At 41.0% G+C, this 27556-nt stretch overlaps 1 protein-coding gene across 1 annotated transcript; it reads left to right on the plus strand.

The window, feature by feature from the left end:
* The first annotated feature begins 703 nt into the window (after positions 1-703).
* mmp11a (matrix metallopeptidase 11a) lies at positions 704-26284 on the plus strand. The gene is made up of 8 exons (XM_035435905.1): positions 704-910; positions 11081-11346; positions 17288-17431; positions 20155-20288; positions 20899-21116; positions 21503-21707; positions 23389-23649; positions 24026-26284. The coding sequence occupies exons 1-8, from the start codon at positions 797-799 to the stop codon at positions 24142-24144; spliced, it is 1461 nt and encodes a 486-aa protein (XP_035291796.1). The 5' UTR covers positions 704-796; the 3' UTR covers positions 24145-26284.
* Positions 26285-27556: the final 1272 nt, after the last annotated feature.

The raw sequence follows: 27556 nt of genomic DNA on the forward strand, positions 1-27556 counted from the left end.
GGCTCAGGACAACCATTCGGTCATAGCCCTAATCCATCAGTGTAATGTGATCAAACAACTCTTAGAGGTAAAGCTTTTGGTTTGGTTCCAGCTGCATACTTCTTCGGCAATAGTAAATCTTTAATTGTATGAAACAGGAATACATAAATGAGATTTGTATGTTGGTTTTAAATGGACCAACATGTCACCCTTTTCCTCAGCACTTAACATAACTAATCATGTTCAAACTAATTGCATGTAATTTATATTCTCCGTGATCTATTCTCACAAAATGATTCAATCAAGCATTCGTTATTTTATATGGCTCTTCATTCTTCGCAAAATAAAATAGATTTGCAGGGCATGACCTGAGTCTGAAGGACATGAAAAGTATGTAAGATTAAAAACACTGAACCTTAAGTGATCTCGTTTTATGATTGAGATAAGTCACTGGAGAGATGTTGGAAGAGGCTTTTGATTGAGCAAGGATGTTAAGCATTATACAGAACGTGATTGCTACTTTTGTTGGAGAAGCTGTTGTCCTGGGTTGCTGTTGCAGCAATAGAAGTACCTATAAAAAACGCTCTTGGTGCAAAAAAAGGGTTAAAAATGGGAGCGCGGTAAACTCACTCCTGCCCATAAAAAATTGTAATTTGAAGAAAGAGAACAAAGAAATCAGAGCGTATAAAACCCCCTGCAAGACATCTCCCGTCACTCACTGGCTCCACTTCAGGCTGTTCGCACCCTCCACGTGTTGCCCCGAAGGTGGTGTGTCTCTTACTCCAGCGTTATTCAGTCGGGCAGTCTCAACCAAAGGATGATGCGAGCTCCACGGCTTCTCTCCGGTGCTTTAGCGTTGCATCTCTTCCTTTTCATACATTCTGTGCCAGTGCCTGAAAGGAAGAACACCAACAGGTACAAAGCTACGGCGGTGAGTGAATCACAGTATTCCACGAGTTTCGCAGTTCCCTCATTTTTACGTAGCCTATTGTTTAGTCCATCTGTTTCTTGTTCAGGGAATTCTGCGTCCTTTACACAAATCGAAACGATTGATTCACAGAGGTCTTGTGCAGTCCCCTGACTTTCTTTTTTATCCTGTCGTGCCTAGACTGGTTTCAGTCTTTAAAATAAGTAGGTTGAGGGATTGATTGTAATATCGACCAAATTGCACTGGATTTTGCATTAACGAATCACAAAATAACTGGTTACGAAACACATGCTATATTGTGGTCATAAATAGGCTAAATAACAAACTTGCGAACCCACTAGAGAGAGAGAGAGGACTGTTATAGAGATGGAATTCGATTAAGAAAACGTGTCTTGCCAGTAGAGTCCAGAGTGATAACCCAGAACAGCAGGGGTTTTCCGCATGTCTGTTCTGAACTAAGGAAATTAAGCATTTTTTTCATTCATACCATTGCGAAGTAATCGCAGCATGAGCGTCTAAGCATCTACACTTGGGGTCACGGTTGAAGGTTTCTAAGCATGTGATGTTTCCTTTATGAGGAACACATACCACAACACCCCCTTGTATTGACGGGACACCAGAAACGGTCTACAGTACAAAGGAAGCCAACAGAAACGAGGCTATGGGGGAAAATACTTAGTGGTCACCGAGGCGGTAAGAATGAAGGTTCGTCCAGTGGTAATGGAAAAACGCATATGAAACATACATTTAAATCATTTAGCAAACATTTCAGCCCAAAATGAACTGTGATAAAGTTGCCCTATTTTGACTTTCTTAGATTGCATATGATGCATAATTGACTCAAATTCTGTAACAATTGATTTAACACCGAAGTACCTAATAACAGTCATGTGTCACTTTACTCGTTTCCTCTTAAGGTATTGCATTGCGCTTTGTTTGTCTGTTTTGGATGTCTGGCGTCTGTCTCTCTGTTCAAGTCAATAGAGTATGTTAAGGACCTCTTAGTGATGGAAAAGCAACATCTGAGAAGACGCGCGTGTGTGAGTGGGTTTTTGTTTGGATGTTTGAGTGCGCGCGCGCGCAGCATATTTTGATATATACTTAACGTATCATTTATATTTAGTATCTTATAAGGTATTGTTATATTTTAGACTATATTTTAAATTATATGTTAATGCGAATAACATTGGATTTGGCAACTTGCATGTATCTGTGTGTGTGTGTATGTATGTATGTATGTATGTATGTATATATATATATATATACACACACTCACCGGCCACTTCATTAGGTACTTGCTAGTACCGAGTGTGGTCTTCTGCTGCTGTAGCCCATCTGCTTCAAGGTTTGACGTGTTGTGCGTTCAGAGATGCTCTTCTGCATACCTCGGTTGTAATGAATGGTTATTTGAGTTACTGTTGCCTTTATATCAGCTCGAACCAGTCTGGCCATTCTCCTCTGACCTCTGCCATCAACAAGGCATTTTCGCCCAGAGAACTGCCTCTCACTGGATATTTTCTCTTTTTTGGACCATTCTCTGTAAACCCTAGAGATGGTTGTGCATGAAAATCCCAGCAGTTTCTGAAATACTCAAACCAGCCCATCTGGCACCAACTACCATGCCACATTCAAAGTCACTTAAATCACCTTTCATCCCCATTCTGATGCTTGGTTTGAACTTCAGCAGATCATCTTGACCATGTCTACATGCCTAAATGCATTGAGTTGCTGCCACGTGATTGGCTGATTAGATATTTGCGTTAACAAACAGTTGAACAGGTGTACCTAATGAAGTGGCCGGTGAGTGTATACATATATATGGAGTGAGAGTGCATATACATATAGCTTATGCAGTCATTCAGGCACACATATTGTTCTTGATCATCTCTAATCTGTGGTTGCCTGGGGGAACGATCAAAACCCTGCATGTTTGGCAGCCATCTCATACTGCAGCTGTGCATGACAGAAGTGTGAAGTTCCTCGACACCAGAATACATCCCACATTTCATATCCTAGACAATTAACATTTCTTACACAGGGCTGAACAATGTTCAGTCTTCTATAAATTGGTGCCGCTGTCAGCCTTTGTTGATTTATTTATTGTCTGACAAGGTGCACTGAAAGGAAACATTCTGTCAGGTAGAACATCTGGGCGTGTGCAGTGGAGGTCAGTGGGTCCCTTAGAGTTATCCCCAGTGGGAAGAACACTATAATAATGCTCCTAATCTGGTTTTTCTGTTCCCAATATCACCCAAATATCTCTCAGTAGGATTGGGGGAGAACTTTTCTTCAACAACAGTCCCTTTTAAACGTTTGCCTTAATGTGATCAATAGATTTGCCTTCAGTGGTCTAAAGGGATACTTCTTGAGTGTAATGAGCTGTGCTTTTGGTTTAACACCCAAAGTGAAGATCTGTTGAACCTTACATAGATTTTATGAAAAAAGATGGCATGTGGAACTTGAGAATTCTAAAACTTGATATTGCAATACTGTACTTTCAGCAGATGGTGTCCATTATCCTAAGCTCTCAATAAAATCCCCGCTTTTTATGGTCTCGCAAGAAAATTAGTTCCCTCTGACAATCGAAAAGCATGCCCAAAGCATGCTTTTCAGAGGGGGCGTGTTTTTTGGGTGTAGGGCTAGGTGTGTGGAGATAGTCATGGCCCATTGTGTTCTTGGTAGTGATGGGATCCACATCAGCAGCTTCGCCATTTTGAAAAAATAAAGCCCTGTGTTTTGTCTTCATGACTTTGACTCGAAGAGTCTAATCTGCATTGTAGTCAATTTGTTCCCCATTGTTGACAAAAGAGAGAGCGGGAGAGATTATGCAGGCAGGGACAAGTCTTTCTCTCTGTGGCATCTGGAGGAGAGGTACACAAAGCGTCTATTCGCTGATGCAGGGGAAATGGAGGGAAGGAGATAACCGGTGAGTATCTAGAGACCCCACAGAATAGAAATGACATACCTCCTCATCTTCCTTTTGGGTTTTCATGCTTCCTGTAAAAATTGCTTGCCACAAAATTAGTGTGAGATTAGAAGTGAAATGGCATTTTTTTGTACTCCAGTTGTCTGCTCCCTTTGGTTTATCTGCCTTTGGCTCCATGTTTTATAGGACAGGAAGAGTCTGGAAGAACTGGATGATCATAAATGTATCGACAATTATGTACAGAAAACACATGGTGAATTACTTAAATGGTTTTTGGTACATTTAGATCTCTCATCGGTGCACTAAATTTATTGGTTAATACTGAGCCTCAATATTTTGAAGCATTGAAGGATAAAGGGAATGTAAAGTAGTTTTCAGTAAGCCTTTGAGTGGCCACAGTGGTTAAAAAAGAAACAGAAAAAATACTTGGGACCTGTTGTTTGTGGGGTGTCTTTTTAAAAATGCATATTTTAAGGCCTATATTCTTTCTTTTTTGACCAGTTATGAATGACCAAGGGTATTTGTCCACCTGTCACAAACTACGGGCCACATAACTGAGAACTGTTGTCTAAGTTGGACACACCATCCATGCCATTTTGCAATAGAAGGAAGAGAAAAACTGGGTGCTCTTGCAAAAACATAGAAGAGAAGTAAGACAGGTGCACTTGGACCTGAGGGAACAAAATAAAGGTGAAACAAAACTGAAATGGCATTCCAGGTACTCCAAAAGTACAAAAGGAAGGAAAAAGATGAATTAAAAAGCCTTTGTTGTAATGGCTATAACATTAAACAGGCCATTGCTCACCGTACCAATATACATTAGATTACCCCTGCACTTCTTTCTTCAAGACCTGATGAAGACCACCTTGTCGTCGCAATATGTTGGCTTTTCTTATGTCCTGGTGATTTTAACATTATAGCAATTACAATGAAGGCTTTTTATGTAACCTTTTTACTTCCTTTTGTACTTCTGGAGCGCCTGGAATGCTATCTTAGTTTTGTTCCAATTCTTGTTTTGCATCTTCTCCATTAGCCAATTCAATAAGAGTGGAGTTCACTGAAAAAAATTCAGGAACCCCAAGCAGAAGTCAGAGAGAAGGTGCACTGAGGGTCTGTTACAGTCTGATGTCATGGATTTGTTCATATTGTGTAATTTGTTTTATTCTAGTGAGATTTGCACTTTTTTCTTAATACTGTGTCACTGCAATCAAGCAGTTGAATAACTACTACAATGATGTCTTTGTTTCAGGAGGATTGGAGGATATTTAACATAATTAAGTGCAGGTTTAAATGCATGTTGAGAAAGTCATAATGTTTAAAGCAAGCCGGATTGAATTCTTAGAAGTTTATGCAGTCGTGGGTTGCTCAAACATATACCCCTTTGAGAAATCTTACAGATCAGAGTGAGCTAATCAGTCATTTCTGAACAAGCAGGTACCTGTAGCTAATTGTAGTTTAGGTTCTAGCATGTTAATGCAATTTGTGGTAGAAAGGAAAAAAAGCAAGTAGCTGACAATATCATTCTTGTGCTCTCCTTTTTTAGGAAGGGAAGGTTATTTATTATTTCTTTTACACTATGCTCCAAATATTACAAGCAGTTTGTGTTCCATGTTCCCGATGCAAAATTGGAAATCAATAAATTACTTCCTCCTGATACAGCTTAAAGCTAGTGAAGAAGAGTTTATTATGCAAGGGAAATTGTGTTTTCTGTGAGGAAAAGATTTTTTGTTTAGGTGAAATGACGTCTAAGACTTTCACTGTTTTATTACGAAAATCAGATGAACTGATTGGCTCAAAAGTGCCTACCAATTTTTCTGGTTGGCTGACTTTGATAGCTGATGTGTGTTGGTGGGAACCAAATGAAACACTGGAGAATGAGACCAACCAAAAATTGGATCTCTTGGATCTGCAAGTCACGCAACTTAGGTCATGTCAGGTGAGGGTTATTATTATTTGCCCCAGGCCCTCAACAAATGATTCCAGGAAAGGTGGGGAGGAGAATGTTGAGCCTCGCTCAAGAACCGTTTCTTGGGCGGGAAGATAAGACTGTGAACACTCCAAGCACTGAAACGTATCTTAAGCTGCTTTGCTTTGCTGATGGTGACTGATTTATTGGCTTACAGGGATGGAGAGGTAGCAAACAAGATGTTTGTTGACAGAGCATCCATCAGCCGCAGCTATCTTACAGCTCATCTACTAAATACCCTTTCTGTTCCAGTAATAAGTAATACGTTTCTTCCCTCTGCTTAATCCGTTGGTGCTTACATCAACCAAGCCAAGCATGTCTCCTCTGGGTTTTGGCAAGTAAATATTTATCTAAGACAGATTTCCTCCATCATTGCCGTTTTTTATCTGAAGTGAGTTTACTGAGTTTACTTTGTCTGCGAAGAGTAGCTTAGTGTTCAGCTAGCAGGAATGCAAGTGTAGCATTTTTTGTTCTTTGGAAAAATAATGTATACATTTACTGTCCTGATTTGTGTGATTAAAGCTGAGTATAGTTTCTCAGTCTTCGCTCTGTAATAAGCTCACGATAAGGAAATCTGACAAATGTGCTGTATGAACACATAAATGAACAATAATACTAAATAAAATTACTCATGACACTCATGGAAATTTTTTACAACAGAAAGACAAAATGCTATCAGTTATATGTGAAGGGTTATTGTGGGCTGACGAAGAAATGAACTGTCACAATTATGAGGAACAACAGCTGATGATCAACCAACCAAAACATTGTGGCTTCACAAAAACTCTTGCAAAATGGAAGATGTTGAGCCCAGCGTCTTCATCAGCGGACAAATCTTATCATTCTGAGTGTGGTGACGAGGTACATGTTTCTCGCAAAATAAGTTCTTTCATATATAAATTTAAACATATAAATGTCCAAGTAGATGTCCAAGCACATTAAAAAGTGAACTCCGTCTATACAGACCCACTTCTTATCTAGACACATTAATAGCAGTACTATCACTGTTGCAGTGTTTGATTTGTAGAGCCGTCATCCAGATGGATATTGAAAGTGTCCTTCAGACTGGGGTTTTCTAATAGTAGTGACTTGGCAACATCAGCATGTGCCCCAGTGTGTGTACTGGGTACACTTAACCTGGCCACCTTTCCTCGAGATGTGTTATTGTGTTACTCAGTGAGAGAAGCCTGTATGGAGGCACCCTGCATGGGCATGTTGGCTCCTCTCTGTGAATACCATCCTGTCAGATTTTTCCAGCGTCTCCCAGACACCTTGCTGTGTTGCATTGAGAAGCTAAATGTGTCTCTACTTGAAACAAAATAGTCATACCCCCCCTCTCCCTCCGACACACACACATGTGCGCATACACACACACATACACAGATCCCCTTCACTGATGACACATTTACACGCATTAGGAAATGTCCCAAAATCACACCATGGCCAAGGTTCACTCAATACGCAGTTTAGTTTGGATTTTAAAAAAGAAAAATAATGCTTGTTCAGGACAAAAGCGCTGGGCTGATGCTGGATTCCCCGATGCACCGTGCCAAAATGCTCTTATAGTGGTTTCCTCTGCGTTCAAGCAGATCATGTGCAAACATGCATCCCCTTCTGCAGCGAGCTGCCTTGTAGCCTGGGAGCAGACCCAGCAGCCAGGCTCAGCTACCCATGGCGACTGGTTCGAGGAAAAAAAGAAACACTGCCAAGTGATAAATGCCTGTCAACCCAGACATAAGGCAGCTTCAGGACAGGCGCTGCGAGGAGTCCTGAAGAGATCACCGCAAATCACCGCGGTTTTATGGATGCCTTGGAAAGGCACATTACAACCGCATCTTGCCTTCTGAAAAGCACTGCACTGTATGCGTGTCTCTTGATATGGATTACGTATCAATTACTTGCTCATTCTTGTTTGAGATTCAGTAAGCCTGGTCTGATCCAAAATCCCCCTTTAATGTGTAAACTACTGTTAGGTAGTGGAAGCTTTCTGTTTATATCTGTCACAAGTGCTTAGAAATGTGTATTTTCTCCTTTGGAAAGGCACCAAGGTAGTTGGCACAAGTTGCTTTTTAAGATTTTGATGCAGCCTCATCAGTAAGGTTAGCCATTTTCTGGCATGATGTGTTTCTTCATGCAGTTATTACCCTCCATCAAGGAGGCACATGGGGGACAGGTGAGGACATCACCCCCACTCGTATCTCCCATCTCTTTTTAAAAATGTTTTGTTTTTTAACTGTTAAAGCTATAGTTTATCCTCCGGGGTCATGTTTTGGGTCACATCATTGTTCTGGGTTTTGATCTGGTGTGGGGAGGGAGAGGAAATATTACCCTTTTTCATTCAGTCACCTTGTGGTTCAAGCTTGTAGTTCTAGCTTGGTTTACTCATCCTAACAAAGAGATAAAAGAAGTAGACAAGATGGACAGCACTGCTTGCGCTAACCTAGTTATTATGCAGCTGTATCAGGTAGCTACTTTTTTCAATTTCCAATTGGCAAATATTCTCTAAATATCAGATTTACTATGCAGTACGGTTCTGCAATTTAATAAATGCATGTAAATGTACATCTCCGCATATAAATCAAATGTGGTGAAATATTATATCCAAGCCAAACTATGAAGGGCGAAAATCTGCAAATGCTGATAAACGAGGAGAGCTTAAATGACATGAGTGGCACATGCTATTGCCAAAGGTTTTTTCTGCAGCTAAAACTTCATCCCTGTGTCAGCTATTTCAGTAGATTCTCACACGGAGCAATAAACTGTGCCGGGACCTGCCCTCTGTTTATCACTGGTGGGGCTGCTACCATTACACACAAACAGTCAAACTCTGGAAACAGCTGTTGGATGAATAGGCTACATGAATTAGAGCTGTCCCTACAATGGGTTTATGTTGGTCTCCTGAATGCAGTGGTGGTGTGTAAACTGCTGTTGGACACTCGGTGGCATTAAGTGGCGTGGCAAGGGTATTGCGAGGTTGAAACCATTTGCTTATGAGAAGTGGTTTGGAAGTCGCTTCAAAGGAAGTTCTTGCATTCTTGGCGGAGTATTCAATGCACCCCTAAGTGATTTCACAGCTGTAACTAGGTGCTGGAAGTTGTCTTTTCTTTAGCTAGATAGCGGTATCTATGGCTAGGTGAATAACGTTAGCCTCAACACGCAAGCTCTGTGTCTTCACTGATCAGTTTATGGTGCCATGTTAGCTTGCTAAACATCTAAATCGCTTTTGAAAAGTTTTAAAAATAAAATTTCAGACTGATGTTTTGTCTGTGGAATAATGTGATTCTCCAAACAACGAGAATTTGCCTTCATGGCCAAATCAACTCTAAAGTGTTTACAGGTCAAGTTGTTTGCCTCAGTGATAGAAACACATCCCTGTTGTTCTGTAAATCAATCACTGATTTCAGCAGTGGGAAACAACCATAAGTGATCTCTTTGGTGGAACGCATAGCGATGAAGGTGTAATTTGTGTTGTAAAAACAAAAAAGATTTAGCAACAAGGAAAAATAAAAATTCTTTTCTAAAGGCTTTATTAATGAGAAAATACTTGAACTAACTTGAAAGATTATTGATAAAGGTTTTTCAAATTATTGTTTTTATTTTTGGTAAATTGTTACCTCTATGGTTCTAGAGGTGGCCCCCTGACATCTGGACTCATTGTGTGTGTGTGTCTGCATGAGTGTGCTTGTGTGTGTGTGTGTGTGTGTGTGTGTGCGTGTGTGTGCGTGCATATGTGCATGTGTGTGTGTGCGTCTGTGCACATGTGTAGGAAGATGTTGGGGGGGAAAGCGGTGCTGGGATGAGTGGTGGGGGTGTTTTCCCACAACAAAGAAACTGTAGCACTTTTGACTGGTTTGTGGATGTCTGTACTTGAGGCCTGAAGTGCTCCTGCTATATTGCCAGGAACCACTAATCCCGAACCCTTTCTGAGAGGCCCGTTCCCCAGCTGTGGAATGGAAATGGGTTGCAAGTCAGATATAATGAGCAGGATAAATGCGCCTCTTATGGAAACAAACCCCATGCCCTCTCCTAACTTGATCTTGACGTGAGGAGGATCGCGGTGTAAAAAATAAAAAAAAAATGCAAAAGGCATAACTCATGGAGAGAGGCATCTCAGGTCACCACCGCATTCCTTGAGTCCTGCCGGGATATGTTTAACAGGCCCTGCAGCGCCGCAACAGACCCCGCTGTGTGTAATCACAAGACACACCTGAGGGCACCTTTTTCCTTGCACGATCAGACGGTGGCAGTTGTTCAGAAAGAAAAAGGAGTTTCATGGCGTTTTCGCGATCGTCATCACATCATCCTCCCCGCTCATCCAGCGGAGTGCCAAGGCTTTTCTGCCTGAAAAGCAAACAAACCCTGGCACCAAATGCATGCCTCTGAGGTTACTAAAGGGGGGGGGGGAAGCAGAACTGTAAGGAGGGGTGGGGGGTCCTCTGCCCATATCACTCCCTGTGCAAATATAGTGCATGGCTGAGAGAGCTGATTGAAGAGGAGATAGAGTCATTGGGAAATGCCACTGGGGGGGGGGGGGAGTTTGTTCAGATACAGACAGGGGAAAATTTCTCAAGGTTGCATGCAGTCTACCCTCTAATGTACACCACAGACAGTCTGACTATCCTATAGTTTGAGCTGGTAACCCAGCTTTTCTGATGTTGGATACTCTGCATGTATAAACTCAGACTAAACCGCCACTGTTCAAATTATGTGCTTAATATGTCATCGTACGTTTAATTTATTGCAGAAGCATGGGGAATGTGAAGTGAAGGCTGCGTCAAACCAGTAATTTCTTCTTTCATATTTTTGCTTTATCTGCATTGTAATATGCCTGTATGACAGGAAGGGTGGAAACATTATGTACAGTATCTAGGAGGGGAAAAAAGAAACAAACTGCTAAACAAAGTTCATGAAATTTTACATTGGTCAGCAGATAAATGGCACACTTTAACAAATAAACATTACGTAGAGGCCCTCTGCATTTCTCTTCCCAGCCAATTAGCAGAGCCATTTCCTCTATGCTGTGTGGGGGGAAATGGGCTCTAATAGCATGTGAGATTGCTGGGATCCTGTGAACTCCATGCCACTTTACTTATTCACTCCTAGAAATGAGGGAGAAGCTAGTGTGGTCTGTCAGATGAAGAGATACTGTTTACATGCTTTTTTTCCCCCTTGCATGCATTGTGTTTTGTGTTATTTCTCAATTTAGCCACAAATCTAAATGATTTGTGCCATCCTGTATCCACGGTCTTTCTGTCTTTTGTGACTGGCTTCTGTGTCTTAGGGATGGCTCCAGAAGTCCCATCACTACACCCTGAAGAAGAAGGGCAAACCAGCCCACCCGCAGGACACACAGAAGGGCACGCCCTGGGTCAAGGGGGGCCCTGCGGTGACGTACCCGCAAAAGAACAGCACCGAGTTCTGGAACCGCCCCCGTTGTGGTGTCCCCGACTACCCGGTGAATAAGAAGGCCATGTATGGCAAACGGCTGCGGCAGAAACGATTCGTGCTGTTTGGAGGTCGCTGGGAGAAGACTGACCTCACCTACAAGTAAGACTGTACTGATAGGCTACGCACGTAACCGAGAAATAATATGGTGATGTGCTGCTGTTTTTGAGGATTTCTATTCAAACCTCTCCATTATATTGCAATGACTGTATTTACAGGTTATGTGGTGCCATACCTTTCCATGATTGTGAATGCTTTGTGAGAACAATAATAAGGCTTATTTCCACAGGCGAGAAAGAGACAAAGCAAGCCGTATCAGTGCAGCCGTGTTTAGCTGGTACGGCAGAGCAGCTAACAAAAGCACTCTGCAGAAGGTGGGGTTTCTTTGTTGCATGAATGAAGGGGCAGAAGTGTAAATCTCCTGCAACTGATCCCCCTTTTCCCCCAATGAGGTATTCTTCAGGTTGGACCACCCAACGTTACCTACATCATGAGGAAATTGTCCTTTGTTCTGGAGCCAAGAATTCATAAGAGTGAACCTTGGGGTGGAGCGCAACATTGGTGTTCGCCCTCCATTGCCAGGCTGCCCGAGTTCCCCCTTCTCAGCATAAAACCTGTCCCACTACTCTTCCAGGTCTGTTAGGACAGTGGTACTCAACCTGCACATTTATTGTCCTCTACATTATGAAACAAAAATGAAAATATGACCAAATGCTTTCTGGTATGATGCAATCTAATTTATTTTTCTCTGACAGTTGAAGGGTTTCATTTTAAAAATGACTTCATTTAAAACTTAATTAGTTTACAGATTAGACCAAACTGTCATGCAAATTGAGTCATGTGCCTGTTGCGCTTCCCCTCCTTTCATCTCCTTCTGAAGTGCCACTGTTCCTCCCCTCTGAACTCCCAATCCCCGAACTGTCACCTTTGCTCTTCAGGGCTGAGTTAGTGCATCCATGAATAAACGGCTCACACAATGGTTGCATGTTTTGTGGGGCTCCTTTTTCACTTTCTGTCCTTTCAATACTTGTCATTGCCTCTCCTCAAGCGTGTTTTATTTAGCTGATAATATACAGTTATTCAATCTTCTCCCTTCTAACTGGTTTCCTGTCTGATTTCTCCTGCAGGCACCCTCTTTGTCCTTAAATTAGCCTCTCCACATCTGTCCTCGTTTTTCTCCCCCCCCCCCTCGTTTCCCTCTCTCGACCTCTCCAGCTGTCTGGAGTTTATTAGATTCACTCCATTCACTTTCTGCTAAAATCCTGGAGGGCTAATCCTCCCCTTGGACTCACTCGTTATGCAGCATCATCAGGATTCATCCTTTTTAGCACTTCTATTAAAGCAGCTACATGTCAAGGCTTTGACAGTTTTTTTTTTTTGTCTTGATTAGAATTATTGCGCCTCATTCACGAAATGTGCGTACGATCACATTTGACCATAAACTGCATATAATAACATTCCCAAGAACATTTCAGCATTCATCATTTTTTCCTTATTTGTATTTGTTCATGGCTGTTTCCCTATGCAAATCACAGGAACAGGATTGCGCATACAATGTACAAATAGCCAGCATTCATCATCTCATACACTTGGGATATGCACAAAAACAAATGTCTGTGCATGTGTCATGAAACTCCTATTGTTTTTTTCATAGGAACATTTTTAAGAGCAAAAGTAAGAATAATTTAAGAAAAGTTTTGTGAATGAGGCCCATTGTCTTTGGTCTCCCCACTTACTTTCTCCATCTTATTCAAGTACTACAGGAGTGTTGCCACTCTAATTCACTTCATAACCATTATTATTGCTTGCCACTGTGTTTATTTTCTCCTGTAATATTCAATTTAGAGTGTATTCATACATCTGCTCTTATCTGTCACCTTATCAGAAAATGTCATGACATTACATTACAGTCATTTAGCATCAGTTTAACTCTCGGGAATAACAAAAATGTGCAATATCTCCAGAAAGCCACAGAGGCCCATTAATAATCGATTAATGCAATGTTAACCTATCAAACAACATTTTGTATTGTAACTAAAGAAAGTACCACTTGGCAGAAAACCTTTACACAACTATTATACAAAGGAAAATCCAAAATGCCCAGTGGCGTACTCATTGCTGTGTTCCTTGCTGAAATCTCTGCTGCTGATTCAGGGGAGCACAGACAAATGTTCTCTCCTCTGAGGCAGGCAGTGCCAAGTTTCTTTATCACATCTCAGGTCATAAGTCAGGCTTGCACAGCAATGAGTCAGAAGAATGCAATTGCATGTGCAGCTTTTTAGACAGACTTGCAGATTCCTGATCAACCAGTCACTAGAGTGATAAGACAGAGATCCCTGCTGGCTGAAACCTCCCTAACCACTGATTATGCACTGCCCTGCAGGGCTACCAGCCACAGTTGACACTGGCACTGTTGGGATTCGATCCCAGATCGTAGGGCCTATCCAAGAACAAGAACAGTGCCTGAACAGGGTGGGAAAACATGCAGCCTAAAGTCATACATTTAAAGATGAAATACAGGTTATATTATCTCATTATCTCTGCTGAATTTCAGAGATAATCAAAATCATTGTTAAAAAGTGCAACGCTTGGTTAAATTAGACACCCAAAGGGCAAAGAACACAGTCTTTTTTGTCTCTTTGGTGGACAAATTGCCAGGAAGTGTTACATAGTTACCCTTTGTCATCTCCTGAGGACACACCTCTTTAAACGATACTTCTGCATTTCCTCAACTCTCTAATTTTGCAAGTATTGACACTTAGCTGGCGTCGGTTTTCTTGATGCTTGTATCCTTCTAATAAACCATATGTCTTTTATTTTTTTTTAGATTTTTAGAACACAAATTATTCATTATACAACATTTTAACCTGAACAGTTTTAAGTTGCTTGCTTTCTGTTCAGTTGAACAAATGTACCCACACACACACATATACACACACACACATGCAACCTCCCGCGATTTGCACTTACAAAGCACAAGGTACAAAGCACTTAAGTTAAAAGGTTAATGCCTGAAGTGCTACTCTACAGTTCTGCCACAGGTCTTACTCGTATCTACTCCTAATGGCATAATTTGATTTTAAGCTCAATTCCAACTAGAACAAGTGTACCATGCTTTAATTAGTCTGCTCGTGGAACATTTTTTAGACTACTTAATAATAGGATTATGTGATTTGTCGTAAAATTTATCCCAGGATGATATTCAAAACATTTTGGTTCCCCACACATTTTTGTCATAATGCCTTTATCAGGTCAAGCTCATTTCTATACACTGTTCCAGAGGAGGGGCTGTTGAAAGAAAGAGAATGAATTTCTGTTCAGGGACGACAGCATCACCCAGTTTGAATCAACAGCCATTTTCATACTTCGGCTGCATTGCATAGCAACTTCGTTTATTTCTGTTTTTATTTTTTTTGTCTTCTGCAATAGAGTTATGGAAGGCATGCTGATCATCACTTTTAGCAGAGGCTAATGCTGCCTGACTGCGAGGCCCAGAACGCCATCTAGAGATGTCCTGTACAGTATTTTGTACAGTATCAATAAACTGCCCCCCCCACCACCCCCACCCCTGTGTCCTATGTCCTACTTCTGTTTTTTCAGAGCAACACAACACTCTTTGCTATACAGTGGTTGTGGAAAAAAATCCTCTGACAGAGGAAGGGAAAAAAGCCACAAGCTAATAACAGTGTGGAAACCTCAAGACAATAAATCTGTCTTAGCGTGTATCGTCAGAGGCAATGAGCAAAAGATTGGGTTATCCAGCATCATTCCCTTGTTCAGGCTTGCAAGTTCCCGAACAACCCCGCCCCCACCCCCTCCCCCGACCGCCCCCGACCACCTTAATTACGATGCCCCCACTGAATAGATGGATACTGAAATTGATAGCCGTACTGTCTGGTATCCTGGCACCAACCAAAATGCCCCGGGTGGTATATGACTTAGTCTCAGTGGGGATCTGGCAAACCACAATGTCTTACTGAAATTCACATTCTCACAGAACCCAGAGGCCTAGAGAAACTGACTAGAGACAATGAGACAAGAATGCCATTGTTCCCATGTGTCAGGTGCACTTTGATTTGATTTGTGACTCTTGATTTAGAAAATCTAAATTAGAATATGCACATTAAAAAAAAGATTCGAATTACCTTGCAATAACACCCACTTCCTGAAGTTCAAGTAAACATTAAAAAGCAGTCTGTGCAATTGAAGTAGGGAGGGTGATTTTCAATTATTTCACAGATTCAGTGATCGTATAATGTGCTAGATTCCAAATCGATTCCTGGCATGGGGAAGAATATATTTTAGAACGCATCTTGACCGTGCAGTTCCACGTGTTGTATAGAAAATGCATGCAAGCAACGCACATCAGTACCCAAGTTTAAATAAAGTCTTAATGCTTAGCCTACTGTGTCAGTAAACACAGTCAGTGTCAGATATGATACAAACAATTTTATTCTCAACTCACAAATGTTGTGCTCCCACAAAACCAATATATGACAGCTTGGCTAAATACTCAATTCTGATTGATTGGGACGAGCATTATTTTTCATATACACTATGAAGTAATGCCTGCAAAAGATCTAAATTAATCAGTCGGTAAATAAAGTGGAAATTTGTAAGAGCAAGCAAGCCAACAGTTACAATATCATACTCGTAACAGTGTCAGCTTAATGTCTTTGAATGACAGAACCTACAGATAGTAGCTATATACAGTAGTTGTAGCTGTATAACTGTTACACTAATATGGCTGGCTAGCTAGCTATCCACGATAATATACATGCTGTGAAACCATTTAGACTGAAAACCAAACTGAATTTTCACATTTGGTAATCTGGTTGAGGTGCTAGAAAGACACGTTCATTGCTAAGTGGTATTGGGTATGGGATATTTGCTGGAATACTTAAGTGTTTTTCTCAAATACATGTTTTTATTACAATTTAAGCAGGTACTAAATTTGCCTCGGTGTAGGGAATTCAAACTTACCAACAAAAAGCATAATTGGAATCAAACATTTGCTTCAAAATATATAGGCCTTCATATTTAGTTAAGAAATATCTTCTATTTTAAGGCATGTCTTCTTTTTTTTTTTTACACAGTGTATGATATGATTAATAAATAATTAATTTATAAAACTTCCAACACACTGTTGTACATGCATAGCCTTTATGATTAAATAAAAAAGATCAAGTGAGGCACGCATCAAACCAGTAATCAATCCATTACTCATACACAAACCTAAATTGTAGTAAAGAAATACAAAAGGTACTTGGGCAGTTATATTTCTATATTGACACCCATGTTCTCGTTCTACAATTCCACCATTTTCAATGACCAGTTATGGGTGGATGCCTGTCCCACCACTACAGAATCCTCCATCAGTTTAAGACAGCACATGCATAACCGGCATAATATGGACTATAGAGTGCATCTGCTCCAAAGGCTACTGCTTTAGCTGGATTTGGCATCCAGGGGGATCAGGGGCAAATAACTTATAACTAATTCAAAAATAGTTATCCTCACTGTTTGGTTAATAAACTTAAATAGACTCCTGAGGTTTTCAATGAACGCCCATTAGAAAGCACACTCTAACAGGGGCTACTAAGTCTGGATCAGATTCCTATCCCTGTTGAAATGGATATTTCACCAATGGGTATTTGTGTTGGTATGACAGAGTTCAACTGACTAAGAGAGGTTTCCATTAGTCTTTCCATTCTTTATCTGAAATCCCTGAGATAAAATGGTAGTTTGTCTGTTTGAGCCTTCCAGCTAAGTAGCACTGGCATGGATTGAGCAAGCTGTTGATTGCCTCCTTAGAGCTCATCGTTAGGGGTGAGGTGAAGACACAGGAGTTGCACAACACTAGGATTATCCTGAATCAACCCCTGGAGACCAGAGGTTTTATGAGCACTGTGATGAGCAAGGCACTCACCTATGAGTCTGTCACAACAACAGAGGATCATGGGTCTTTTCAGGACAGAGAAAGGGATAAGAGGTCATAGAAGTTCGCTGTTGTTGGTCTCTAATGCTTGTGTGTCTGTCTCAGGATTGAGCGCTTCCCCTGGCAGATGAGTGAGGACAAGGTCCGTCGTGTCATGATGGAGGCCCTTCGTGTGTGGAGTGATGTCACCCCACTCACTTTCACCGAGATCAGGGATGGGAAAGCCGACATACTCATCGACTTCACAAGGTAATGGCATGGGATTCACTTTTGAGTCACATTTAGATGCAATGGTCAATGGTGACATATTAGAATTATGATTAGATTATACTTATGTCAGTAGAATATTATGTCATGGAAGTTGTTTACTGATCTTCTCACAAACATGCCCCTCTCCTAATCTGTTTTATGCTATGAGTAGTATTGCAGGTGTTTCTTCAACATTTGTAGTTCATAATATATCCTCTAATTATCTAATGTGAAGTTGTGGACTTAACCAGTGTATTCATTTAACAGGATAAGTACTGGAGATCCATGGGATTAGAAGGGGACAAGTTGCATACAATATGCAGTTATAGTAAGGTCACTGTAATTGAATAACAATCACAATAATAGTGAGAGCTAAAAGCCATACTATTCAACACACTGTCCACTGAATTTTGAAAGGGTGCCTATCGAAAATTGGACTCAAAGGTCTTTGTGTAAGTGGTATGCTTGTGAATGTAATATTGTTTCTGGGCCTTAAGTGCCTGAAGTATGCCTCCTGGGCTGGCTTTTTGCCACTTTTTAATAATGTAGTAAGGAGAGGTTTCTATCTCAGTGCACAAACACAAAACCTTTTTTTGAGCGTAGGAGGGTTAAAATGATGTCAGCTGAGGGATTGGGCCTTAAGCTGCACTGTTCAAAACTTTAGTCTCTAAAAACAACTGAAGAGAAGACAAAGAATGTGTTATCCGTGGCAAAATCCATTAACATAAAACAGTGGGTATAAGATCTTTACTATGGTGTAACCTGCAGGTGTACAATTATGGCAAACTCTGTAAGTAGTTAACTTGATGACTTAATATAATGTATATATCAATACTTGTGTTTTTTTTTTTCCATTACTAAGGCTCAGGGCCTGTTTCAAACATTGCAAAACGAGACTTGTTTTGAGATATTTAATAATGCTTGCTGAAGGTTAATCTAGAGCAGCAGCAAGTAATCTGCACTTCTTGGCACAAGCAAATTCTCTACATGTTAAGTGTTCTTGTTTTACAATATCCAGCTTATGTTAAAGCTTGTCTATCTATTTCATACAATGGCTACAATGGGCATACAAATTGCATTAAGCATTAATCTCATGCGGGTTACTGCCTGGCTAACTTTCCTGCTGTTAAATGGGGTTTAGTGGCCAGTAAAGAAGTGGTACTTACACTGTGGCACTTATATGTGGCTACTGATGAGGGAATGCTTTCTGGGGCTTCTTAGTTAATTTGTTTAATGAATTAACGTTTCGATCCAGTCAGATCTGCACTGAGCTTCAGTTTTAGATATTGACACTCAATGCTTCTGCCTCTTGCAGATGTAGTAAAACTGTGCATCAGACATTCGGTTTGTGTTTTTCATTACTGATGCCCAGGTCTGAGAACTGGAGACGTCAGCTTGAATTATATTGCTGGGGGGTATAAAGCACTGGAATGAAGGTTTATAAGAGAAGCAGATGTTGAGAGTGTTTTCCATAGCTAATGAAGCCACGCCTTGTTACAAAAGCCTTTGCACACACTGGCTGCATTGTTTCAGCAAAGCTACGTGCAGACAACTGTGAAAATTATGGATCCATATCATGCAGAGTGGGGAAACAGACAGTTCTGTAACAAAGAAGCCATAATTAGTGTTTTTACTGTCTCCACTTTTCTGTGAGAAATTGCTTTTCCTCATCCCAGTCACAAAGATTTTGAATTACCTCTCAAGTCACCATTGTGCCACCCACACACGGAGTGCTGCAGCTCATGCACATGCACTGTTCCTGTGCATTTGCTTGTGAACCAACTAATATTTTTCACTCTACAAACCACACAGGTATTACAAGACAGGTAATGCCAATCAGAGAAGAGGCATATCTCTTACTGATATCGCTGATAGCCTGTAAATGCCCAGTGCATTGTTGAAAGCATGCTGCACTAACTTGGGGTGTCCTGGCTGATATGAGTTTAACACACCTCTGACAAGTGAAATCTGTGCCAGTAGTTTCAGATGCTGTGAACTCCTTACTCTGTACTGTAGATAAACATGGCATTAGGTTAAACTTGCTGTGTCTGAGCTATAGAGTCTAGCGTACACTCAGGACACCCATGTCAGGAAAAAGGCAAGCATTGTTAGGCTGAATGGCCAGCTCTTGTCATTATGTTATGTTTTTCAGCTCTTCAGGGTACACTTGTTTTTCAGTCTCATGATTGTAAATTTCCTACAAAACACCTTTAATCAGTCAAACTTACGCAATCTGTTGTATCTATTCATGTTTGCTAAAGTAGTTCAGGTTACCTAATGGTAGGTAATTAGCAATGCTACACAGTCCAGGTGGCCCCAAGTGTCCTCTAAGTATCTAATAGTGTTTTTTTGTATGGAATGCACTGGCACCCTCGAGGAAATTTCAGCGTTTAGCCTAACATGGCATCTGGGTAATGCTGGAGTCATTTCACACCTGTGAGGTCTTGGTTGCTGCATCAAAACAGCGCGGCACACCCTACAAGCCCTGCAAGCTGTGTTCCTTAAGGGTAATACTTAGACTTGGGTGAATGCCAGTCCACTCCCTCGCTCCCTGTCACCCCCCAGCAATTCTCATCTCTGATCAAGATATCACCATGTCAGAAATGTACACAGCCATAGTTTGTGAAGTTCATTTTTAACTCTGTCATAGCTGATGTAAAACAGGTTTTTTTGCAGTGTACATGACTTGTTTTCTGATTAGTCTTTTGTTTTGGGTACATTAGGTACTGGCACGGGGACAATCTGCCCTTTGATGGCCCGGGGGGGATTCTGGCTCACGCCTTCTTTCCAAGGACCCACCGGGCTGGAGACATCCATTTTGACTACGATGAGGCCTGGACTATTGGCAACAACATGGGTGAATGCAGCAAAACACACCCAGTCATAACACTCACCTTCAACAGCACCTTTGCTTTTTCTTCTTTTTGGTGTTTGCTATCTTTTTCCAGGAGTGTTTTGCAGACACATTTTACCTTTGGGGTTCAGGGGATATTTATTACAGTTTACCCCTACTGACATTGTGCTTTCTAGGTTTTTGATTCCCTCTGGAAATCACCCTTTCTGAAAACTCTATTGTAAAGAAAAATGTGCTGTAACAAAAACATTGTGATTCATTGATTGAAAGCCATTCCTCCATCACAAACCACTAAGCTGATGGGAGTCATAGTCCACTCCTGAAAGCCAGTCACATGCCTTCTGCTGAAGACAGACTTTCACATTGCAGAGGAATGTGTTGGGAAGGGATTTAACACATTTGGGTTTCCAGGTCATGCTTTTTGTTGCACTTGGCTCGCAGGTGTACTGACAAAAAATGTAAATCACACTCCTAACTGTCCGGATAAAAGTCTGTTCATTACTGTTTTATTTTGAATGGTATGGAGGTACAAAAACCCTTCCTGTACATTTTTACATTAATCTCCATCATCCAGGATTGGCTTGACTCCTCCCTCCCCTCCCCTCCCCAACAGGCACGGACCTTCTTCAGGTGGCAGCCCATGAGTTTGGTCACGTCCTGGGCTTGCAGCACTCTTTGGTCCCTGGCGCAGTGATGTCTCCCTTCTACAGCTTCTCCTACCCACTGGAGCTAAGCGATGATGACAAGCAGGGAATCCAGTACCTGTACGGCCCCCGGAAGCCCATTGTGCCACATATCAGCACCGAGACCAATGAGATCCCCATCCCCATGGTGAGCGCAGCCCCTCAGGTGCATTCACACGACCTTCAGTCAAACACTGCCAGGACAGGAAGCTGTTTTATTTTAGTCAAACCCTGGAGTTGGCATGCATTCCATTACATTGATTTGTGATTTTGGCTAGCACAAAAAAGAGCTTAAATCAAGTCTGATTTGAGCCTGCCATCCACAGTTTGATGCTAAATCCAGCCAATTGCAAAACTGAAAGCAGGGGAATAATGTAAAACGTAAAAATGGAGGATTAAAGAAGAAACACACCCCCTCAGTCCTCCAGACATATAGTTTGTCCTACTAATGATGTATAACTTGTAAAGGATGGAGACAAAAGAACAACTGGAGCCTCTCTTTCTCTCCCTCCTTCCATCTCTCTGCATCTGAAGCCCAATGCCTGCAACACAGACTTTGACGCGGTCTCCATGATCCGAGGGGAGCTTTTCTTCTTCAAGTCGCGCTATGTGTGGCGCATCCGGGACGGACAGCTGCAGGAGGGTTACCCAGCGCTGGCGTCCCGCCACTGGAGGGGCATTCCCGACAACATCGACGCCGCTTTTGAAGACAAATCTGGGAATATCTGGTTCTTTCAAGGTAGGCACTGGGAGAATCTGTAGGCTGGGCTGCGGTTTTGTGAATCTCTCTAAGAGCACAAGATTAGACAGGCATTCAGAAGAAAATGGAAGAGGCAAAACTTCAAAATGTAGATGGTAGTCAGTGTCTTACTTAGCTTCCTGGAATCCCTTGTTTGTGCAGTGAAACGTTGCACACTGAACCATACATATATTGTCCTTTGATAGCAAATCAAAGGACAATATATGTGTAGTAAGTGAAGTTAAAATGTGTGAATACATGCACTTTTGGAACTCACTGTACCTCTGCCCTCTGCACCACTGTCAATTCACATTCAATGCACATCCTGTCCTGTAATCCCGGCATCTTCCACTGTCTGCAGTTGACTTAAGGGCCAGCCCTTGACCTGATTTCCAGGTTGGTGGTCTAATTATCCCATCCATTTGGCTGCTTCCTTGAGCACAAGAGAGACAGTAGTAAATCATTTCCCCTGTGGATCTTGGCTCTAGCGGGAATTTCTAATGTAATACAGTGTAGAATTTTTTCATTTGCATCACAAATTTGCATGACAAATAGGTCTCTGTTCTTGCTGCCCCAGCAGTTTTTAATTTACTACCCCACAGCTGAAATCATGGCCAATGGAGTGACAAAGGCAAATAAAAATATCCACATTTTCCACTTGATCACTTTATTAGCGTAAATATCCCTTCAGCTGCTCCTTCCGTGACTAATGTATCATACATGAAAATATACTGTTCTGCAAAAAAAAGGTTTCCAGGGGGAGTGCCTAGCCCTTAGAAGGCCCCTGGCTGGTCCCAGCTCAGTCATGACTGTCTGGGCAAGTACAACTTAATCGCTCAGGGCTTTCCCTTGACCCCTTCAGTGGGTTTACACATCCAGCTGTGTTGTGCTAATGAGGGACGTGCTGGGGCAAGGCTCCCGGGGCCGCCCCCTCCATCAGCAGACACACAGCACCTTTATTTATCTTTGCAGAAAAAATTAGCCTTTTGTTTCCCCCCCACTCAGCAGTATGCAAGCCGACACCTGCGTTTGTTCGCTCACAGGCTTCCGAGACTCAATGCAGGCCAGTACATCAAAACATCCCCCCGGTGGCAGATAGTGTCAGGAGAAGTGGTGCTCTCTTTCAAATACTAACTGTACATATTGGATGTCACAAATCCAATTGTTTTTTTTTTTTAAGTTTCACATACAATTCTGTTAGTTTCTTTTTTTTGTTTCAAATTTTTTCTGTTTGTTTCAAATTTTTGTTCCCTGTGTTTTTCCTCATCCAGTTTCAAATATCCCATCTTGATTGTAGTCCTGTTGCTTTGCTGCAAAATCCTCTATCACATGAGGTCAGAAAAAATGGGACCAAATAGTTGGTGCAGTTGCTGCAGACATCTTATAGGTGATCAATTGACCATTGTTCACCAGAGTTACTATTCAGCCGAACAAAATCTATCTCTGGCCATTTCTTGGCCACAGTCTGTTCACACAGTCAATGTGATATTGACTGTAGGAGGTATTACTTTTATGCAGTATGTCTAAATGTGTGTATTTTTAAATTAAGTTCATCGAAGATAAGGGATTTTATTTTAAAAATACTATTTTGCAAATAACAACTGTCTTGTGCCTCCATGGTCTCGTGCATTCAGAGGGCACTTCACACTTAGTCAATGCATGTGTGTTCTCTTGTATGCAGACCAAAACTACTGGGTGTTTGATGCGGAGAAGCAGATCACAGGGCCAGATTCAGTTCAGACGCTGGGTCTGCCTGTCTCCAACATCCAAGCTGCACTCATGTGGGGTGAGGAGAAGAGCCAGAAGATCTACTTCTTCAAGTCTGGGAACTACTGGCGTTTCAACCCCCTGGATAACAAGGTGGACACGGTGTACCCCCGAAACATGCAACACTGGAGGGGCATCCCTGACAGCATTGATGGCGCCTTCCAGGACCAATATGGTAAGCGTGTCTACAGAAGCTGGGACAGTCCAGACTGAGTCAGACTCTCATGCTCTGAGAGCAGAACAGCTCCATCAGCTGGTCCCATGTAGTTTGACAATGTTTTCACATTTTTAAGTATTTCTTAAATTAATTTCTTGAATTAAGTTCCATGAGTCCAACAGGTCTCTGCAGCATTGTGTTTGGTCACTATTGTCGTGTTTGTAATATCCAAGCTGTCATGCATAAACTATGCTAAAACTGTAACATACAGTATATGATACAGTAACCAGTACCCCAAATTCAATATTTTTTATTGAATGGCAATGTTATTTTCCCCAGAAATAACACATGGTAGACTTTCAATATGTCACGTTATTGTCACCCTTTTATACAGGCTTTGCCCACTTCCTCAGTGGAAAGCGTTACTGGAAGTTTGACCCTGTGGAAGTAAAGGCACTGGATGGATACCCTCGCTATATTGGAATGGATTTCTTTGGTTGTGGAGAGCCTTAATCTTTGATTAAGCCATCACTGATGTTGAAGATCGGTGTCACACAAAACTGGCTGAGTGAAATATATGCAACAGCTTCTTTCATTTGTGTGAATGATTGACACAGATTCTATCCACTTGGCTAAATGCAACGTCCTGTGAATTTCAAGCAATATTGTCTAAGGATCTCCACTGTTGATTTGTATCTTTTGGCTGCCCCATGCTTTCATTCTGCAAACCCTTTTCTAAACTCATTCGCTAGCAGACACAACATTCAAATAACAGACACTCTCACTTTAGATTGATTGAAATACATTTTTTAATTCAAACGTAGACATTAATTATCAACTTGTTTTGCAAGTTAGAAACTTATTAATGGTACATGTGTTAATTTTAATTGCGTGTCTATATTTCTTCCAACTTTATTTCTCTTGGCTTTACTCTGGACAAACTATCTGGACATTACAGAACTAATAATTTCTCAGGAAAAAAAAATGCACATTTGCATATGCAATTTTCAACTCAGTCTTTGGACATTCTGTGCAGCTATATTCTTATTTATTTGTGTTCATCATGGTTATATTTTAGTGACTGGAACAGCAGTGCATCTAAATCTGCATCATCGATGACTGCAAAGGATGCACTCAGGCGATAAGGTTCCTTTGAGGAGGACTAATTCTTTCAAGAACAAAAACATTGTAGTAAATGTATATATTTTCATTTTTCCTTTATTTGGAATGTCCGTTGTAATCATTGGGCCTTTCCATCACTGTCCAATGTTTTCTTTGGGAGAGCATAGACAAGCACACATCTCCAGGGTGCAAGCCACCAGTTGCTGCTGCTTTTCATTTTGAGGTCAGTTAGAGTAGATGGAGGTAGGCAGTCATTGCTTTGAAGCAGTACACTTCATTCACAGCTCGTACAGGGAGATAGCAGGTGCCCAAACTACCAGTTGATCTTGCATTATGAGAGGCGAAGAATCATTGTGATTGAAACCCTACCTCCTTCAGCGATGTCCTTTCTGTATGTCTGGCCAGTTAACAGAAGTTCCTAAACTGGGTACAAACTGGGTACAAATCCTGTCCATACGAGTACCGACTATGGCCACTCGTATGGACAGGATTTGAAACCACAGGATGGAGAAAACTGCTACGTTGTTAATGTGCGCTTTAACAGGATGCACCCCGGGCAGCCCTTTGAAAATTAAACACTTTTGTGTCCAGTTTAAGCACTTGTATTTAATTGGCCAGACATTCAGTGTGAAGTTACACAACTTGCCAAAGTGTTTCCCAAGGAAGGAGGGATGATTTCAGTCTGCATAACAGCTTATCACTCAGCAGGGCCTTCTCAGGCTGATCAAACCAGCGGCTCAGCCTTGTGGCACAGAATGGCACATTACAGAGTGAAAAAAGAAGTGTTCAGTCAGCTGTGTAGTGTGTACATTTCAGAAGACCTGTGTGATAGAGAGCAACCTTCCCAAATTGACTGAGAATGCTGCTGTGATGGTATGGCCCTACATCTGCAACTGGGCATTCCAAACTGTGGTGAAAATGCCAGAGTATACACATTAACTCTTTGAAGAATTACAATGAAGATATCCCAGCATACCTTTGGTTGTTTCATTCCTTAAAATACAACTACAAATGTAGCAGCACAAACTTGTACTCATAGCTACAATAGGGCACACTTTTTTCTGGACTATTGTTGTAAGCGGCTTAACAATTTGGTGCTTTTTAGATAAAGCACCTAACAAACATAGGTGCTAAAACACATGATACTCACACAATTAAAAACTGTTCTTGTCCCTTTTTTGTTTTGGTCTAAATATAACATTTGCATTTCTCATTTTTATTGAAATTTCTAACTGACTGATCCAGCATACTGGGCATCAATGCACTAATATATACAGTACACAGATCAATTATACTCTACCTTTATGTCCAGATCTAAGATTGGGAACAACTGAAACCGTGCATTTAAAATCCTCAGGAACATGGCTTTAAGTCAGCATGAATTAAATGTACATGTGTCCATTCCTCATGGTGCTTTCCATTGGTGTTTAATGTTCAAGACAAGTGAGAACCTAATTTCTGATGAGAATTTGTGATCATTGTTTATATATATATATGTCTATATGTGTGTGTATGTGTGTGTGTGATGTGTATGTATATATATATATATATATATATATATGTATGTATATACACACATATACATATATATATATGTATACATACACAGACACACATATACACATATATATATATATATATACACATACATACACACACATTGTGGCATTCGGTCCACCGGAGAGGTGGACTGGTCTCGGCAATGCCAGCTGGTGGACAGAGCACATGCACCTGCATTAACTAATCAGCCCAGGTGCTTAAAGGTGTATTTTATCTCCACAGCCGGCGTTGCCGAGACCAATCCGCTTCTCCAGTGGACCAAATGCCACACACACATATATATGTATATATATATACGCGTGTGCGTGAGTGTGTGACGTGTGTGTGTGTGTAGCATTAGGATGCTTTTTGTAATGACAAAATGTGCAGCGCATCAGTGCTGGACACTGGTGGAATTTCAGTTTTATATGTATTTTACACTGTGTTTTACGGCACATTGTGTTTGCTTTATTCCATGTAACTGATGGACAGAGGCTTTGAATCTACAGAGGCTTCTGTACAAGTCACATTACTCTGCACTGTCTTTGCTAGCACTGGGACTAATTGGCTGTTGAATTGGAAATAACACAAATATGTACAGCACCCAAATGCTGTTATTTTATTCAAATATCCGCTTAGACACGTATCTTAACATAATCATTAGTTTTTTCCGATTGTTTTAACCCAAATATCATATTTACTATGTAAATACAAATGTATAAATTCTGTTCAATATTTTGATACAAATAAAACAATTCTTCTGAACTATTGTTATTTTTTCTCCAAATAACCTGCAAAATGTTTACAGCAACTTGGGGTGAACCGACGGAGAACCTTTGTACAGAAAGTCTACAGTAACCATTAGCTGTGCTCTTAAGAAATATTGTGCCTTCAATCACTACAGTCTTTCATGACTGGATTTCCCAGCTGTGCCATTGTAGAAATCAGAACTGTACAATGTCACCAAGAATGATTCCTATGTCAAGGCTTTTTAACATTTAATAGCATGACCGGATTCACATTACAGATACCTGTAATTCATGTATGACTAGTAATAATTAGAATTTTTGATATCAACTATTCAATTTCAACCAGTCAAAATAAGAATTTTTGATATCAAGAATTACATTTGCACAAATTAAAATTGTAATTCTTGATATCAAGAATTGAAATTCAAGTAGTTCTAATGTAAATGAACATGCGTTACATTTTTAAAGGACCACGCACCAAAAGGGAAAAAACACAGAAAAATGATTCTATGATA

The sequence above is a fragment of the Anguilla anguilla genome, chromosome 10 (assembly GCF_013347855.1).
Source record: "Anguilla anguilla isolate fAngAng1 chromosome 10, fAngAng1.pri, whole genome shotgun sequence".
NCBI classification, from domain to species: domain Eukaryota; kingdom Metazoa; phylum Chordata; class Actinopteri; order Anguilliformes; family Anguillidae; genus Anguilla; species Anguilla anguilla.